Source organism: Lepidochelys kempii, chromosome 9 (genome assembly GCF_965140265.1).
Source record: "Lepidochelys kempii isolate rLepKem1 chromosome 9, rLepKem1.hap2, whole genome shotgun sequence".
Classification (NCBI taxonomy): domain Eukaryota; kingdom Metazoa; phylum Chordata; order Testudines; family Cheloniidae; genus Lepidochelys; species Lepidochelys kempii.
Window position 1 is genome coordinate 74,921,361 of NC_133264.1, and position 3,935 is coordinate 74,925,295.

The 3,935-nt window shown below is 45.5% G+C and overlaps 1 protein-coding gene across 1 annotated transcript; it reads right to left on the bottom strand.

Annotated features, from left to right (window-relative positions):
* Window positions 1–340: 340 nt before the first annotated feature.
* On the bottom strand, window positions 341–3,583 carry POU3F4 (POU class 3 homeobox 4). Its single transcript, XM_073360917.1, has one exon. It carries the CDS (start codon window positions 3,525–3,527, stop codon window positions 2,442–2,444), a length of 1,086 nt encoding a protein of 361 aa, XP_073217018.1. The 5' UTR covers window positions 3,528–3,583; the 3' UTR covers window positions 341–2,441.
* Window positions 3,584–3,935: the final 352 nt, after the last annotated feature.

Below are 3,935 nucleotides of genomic sequence, written 5' to 3' on the forward strand. Positions count from 1 at the left end.
CGAGCCAAGCGCCCCTCGGGCGGGAGAGCACCGCGAAAGGCCGGGGCAGACCTTTCCGAAAGGAGACCAGCGGTGGCCAGACACCCGCTGAGCTGGGCTCGGGGAGTTGCTCGTCGATTTGTGCCCATTGCCCGGCGCGGGGAGGGTTCAAAACCAGGGAGAACCACGGTGGATCTCCTGCGAGAAGCTTTGGGGGCCCTGATAAAAGATTGAAAGGATCAGAATACAGATGGTCTACAATGAGCCCAAGGCCGGAGCTGAGGTTTGTCCGAAATGTCCCAGTTTATACACCACGCAAATAAAGCAACGTTGTTTTTGTAAAAATGTTTATTTAACCCTTTTTCCCCCTTTCACAACAATAAAATATTGCGTCAATATAAACCCCTGGACTAAAACTGGTCGACGATCAAACACGACAGCGAATCGTGTGTGTATAATTTTTTTTACACCCATTTCGGCTTTTGGGAACCTTTTTTTGTGTTTTTTAAACATAATGCGGAATTTATTGAAAATAAATAATCGTGGGCAACGGCAATAGGCAATTTTGAATAAAATAGTTGAAAAAAGCAACCTTTAATGAAAATAGCGTTTATTATACATCAGTTACTAAACGAATAAACTAAATGATCTGTCTTTAAATTAATAACTTCCAAAAACGTTTAATATACAAAACTGTACAGGTATAAAGTTGGCAGAAATAGTCAGGTCCTCAGTGTCGAGATTTTAGCGCGTACTGAAAAATACTTGAAAAATATAAATGTCAAAATGAAAATCTTAAGGGGGGGGGGAGAGAAGAGATCTGGGGAGCGCAGTAATGCAATTTGCTAATAAAGCTGCAGCTTCAGGGATGCAAAGCAGCAGGGTCAACATGGGCCTTCCGTCCTAGCTACCGGTATGTCTCCCCTCCCCGAGCTCAGCCAAAAACTGGGGGAGGCAGGGTTGGCCTTGCCTTTAGGTAGTATGGATTGGGGGGGGGGGTGGTCTCCAGATAGCGAGCTGTGTGCGGGAGTGTATAAATAACTATATTCTATATATACACACACAAGGCACACAACCAGCCCAGAGTATCCCCCTCTATGGAGACAGTCATTATACAGTGTGTTTGGAGCAATATTTGTGCTTTGTGTGCGTTTATAATAGGTGATTTTCCGTGTGTGTGTAGATGGCTGTATATTCACACACATCTGTATACACTCACATATATATAGTATGTATAGACATATTTACACACATACATACTACATATCTGTGTACACACACAGAGTACATCTCTACTGAGGGCTGGGAAGAAGGGAAGGATAAAGCACAGCTCCTTCATATGCCAGAAAAATGGTTACACTTTTTTAGCATTTTTATTCACTTGCCTTTTTTTGTTTGTTTGTTTTTTTTTAATAAAAAGCTTTTCAACAAATCTAGCATTTCCTCGTGAGACGAAAATAAGCTCAGCATGAAACAAAAGCGGGCATTTCCCCGAAATTCATTTCGACACCTCAGGATCCCTCTTTAATATTGAAACAAAAATACAGAGAAACTGATTTCTGAAGCCAAAGCGCAGAATTATTAAGGTGTTTTACTACAGACCTTCGCAGTCTGCCGCTGATCAGAAGCCCAACACAGCTTCAGAAAGAAAAGAAGGGACACATCCTTTATTTTATTTGCAATGCTTAATTTCAGATCTCTCTTCCTCCTCTCCCCCCCCCCCACCCCCGCCTCCGTGGAGGAGGGAACAGGGAGTCGGGGGGGTTATTTCAGAATTGCAATCTGACCGTTTCGTGGTTTTAGGAAGTTATTTGAATAGAAGGAAAAGCTACAACAAATCAGGCTGTTACTCTTCATAACGTGCAAGCGGCAGTCAGCTGTGTTACAGTCAAAGGAGGCACAATTTCCTGCCTTTGGGGTGCAGAAGGGGGACCCCACTCCTCTAGTATGGAATTTGGGGGAATGAAGGGGAGCGAAGGGAATTATCCCTTCTCCCCACTACAGTAACAGTGATATGCCCAATACATGGAGCGGGGGGAATGATTGCTCAATTCGGTACAAATTATGCCACAAATATTGTGTACAGTTTGTAGTAAAACACCTCAGACATTTAAAAACGCTATATAAGTCTTTAAAAATGCAAAACTAGTCTATTGTAAAACAGATTCACCTGAAATACAGCTGATATAACCAAGGCGCTGGAAGGTTATTCATAGGCACACATCTGTCTTTATTTTTTTTTCTTCCTAGTGGAGACCGAAAACAAACCTTGTTTGATAGTAAACAATATGTACTGATCAGCGAAAAGGTTTGAGAGAAAATATTGCCCAGGCGGAAGAGCAGGAAGCCCCATGCTCTAAGTCTTCGAGTATTTGTTTTTGTTTCCTCTTTAAGCATAAGTTAAAACCCCCTTTAGAAAATCCGCGCTGTTCCCAGTCCTGTCTGCGAGCCGAGCCCTATAGTCAAAGATCGTGGCAGGATGTGTCTGTTTTCACGTTATGAGAATAAACCTCATGTTGCTGCTGATCCCCTGGTGGAGTCATTCTTTTCTCTTTTTGCCGTCTGTTACAAAACCAGACACGCACCACTTCTTTCTCTAACTGCAGGCTGTCTGCCAAGGAGGAGATCTCTTGGGCTGCAGGTTTGGGACATTTAAGAAAATGAGTTTCCAAAACCCCTTTGACACTCACCTCTATCGAGGTTCTCTTCTTTCTTTTCCTGCCTTGGGCTGCGATTTTGTCAATACTAGTCGGGCTGCCGGTAGATGAATCTGCCTCTTCTAGCCACTTGTTTAGTAGCGGTTTCAGTTTGCACATGTTCTTAAAGCTGAGCTGCAGAGCCTCAAACCTGCAGATAGTAGTCTGGGAGAAAACATTGCCATAGAGAGTCCCTAGTGCTAAGCCAACGTCTGCTTGAGTGAATCCCAACTTGATTCTCCTTTGTTTGAACTGCTTTGCAAACTGTTCCAACTCATCTGATGTCGGCGTCTCCTCGTCAGAGTGATCCTGACAGTGATGGGAGCCTATATCTCCATGGTCTGCGGGGTCCCTCAGCACTGGGTGCAAGCTTTGGGTAGTGGCTGAGGCTGGAGGTGGTGTTAGACCCCCATGGTCCAACATGCCACTGACTGTGAAGCCAGGTTGCGAGTAGACATTAATAGGCTGTCCACTGGAGGTTATTGATGAGTTATGAGCTGGACTGGCTCCCCATGCGTTGGGATGATTTGTATGGGGCGAGTGATGAGACACATGAGGCGACCTGTGATGGATGATTGCGCCAAGCTGGAGATCTTCTCTTCCTGGCTTCACGTCTTGCTGGTCGAGGGGGCTCGTCGCTAGCGTGGAGGACCACGGAGTCCCATCACTGAGGCTGGTCACCCAGTGGTGTCCGAGAGGATGCCCATTGCTAGGAACTCCCTGTAAGTAGTCACTTTGGAGAAGTTTTTGAGGGTTTCTGAAAGGACTCCCTTGCTGCATGCCCGCAGAGTCTGCATGGACTAAGGAGCTGGAACTGAGAATGCTGTAGGGATTAGAGGCAGCTGTGGCCATGGTTGGTGTAGGTCCCCTACTAGTTATAATGTGGCAAAGGGAGCAGCTTCAGCCTTTGACATCTACCAGGCAAGGGAGCCAAATCAGCAACCACTGAGTTATTGGCAGCGCTGCTGGCCAATGACAGCATTTCATCTGTCGGGAAGCTTTGGCTGCACCAATGAGGGGTGAAGAGGCAGGTCGCGCTGTCCAAATTAGGTTTGCGAAACCCAGGAGTTAAAGTGAGTCTGAAGCAGGAAGTGAATCAATCTTTAGGCTCCATTGGTTGCTGCTAGCTGGCTGTCCACGGTTCATTTGTTTAACTCTTTCTTCACTGCATGCCAAGATTTGTTTTTAAGATCTTATGAGAGGGGAGGGGGGATGACAGAGCATGGTTTAAATTTGTAGTGATTAATTCCAGGTACAGCA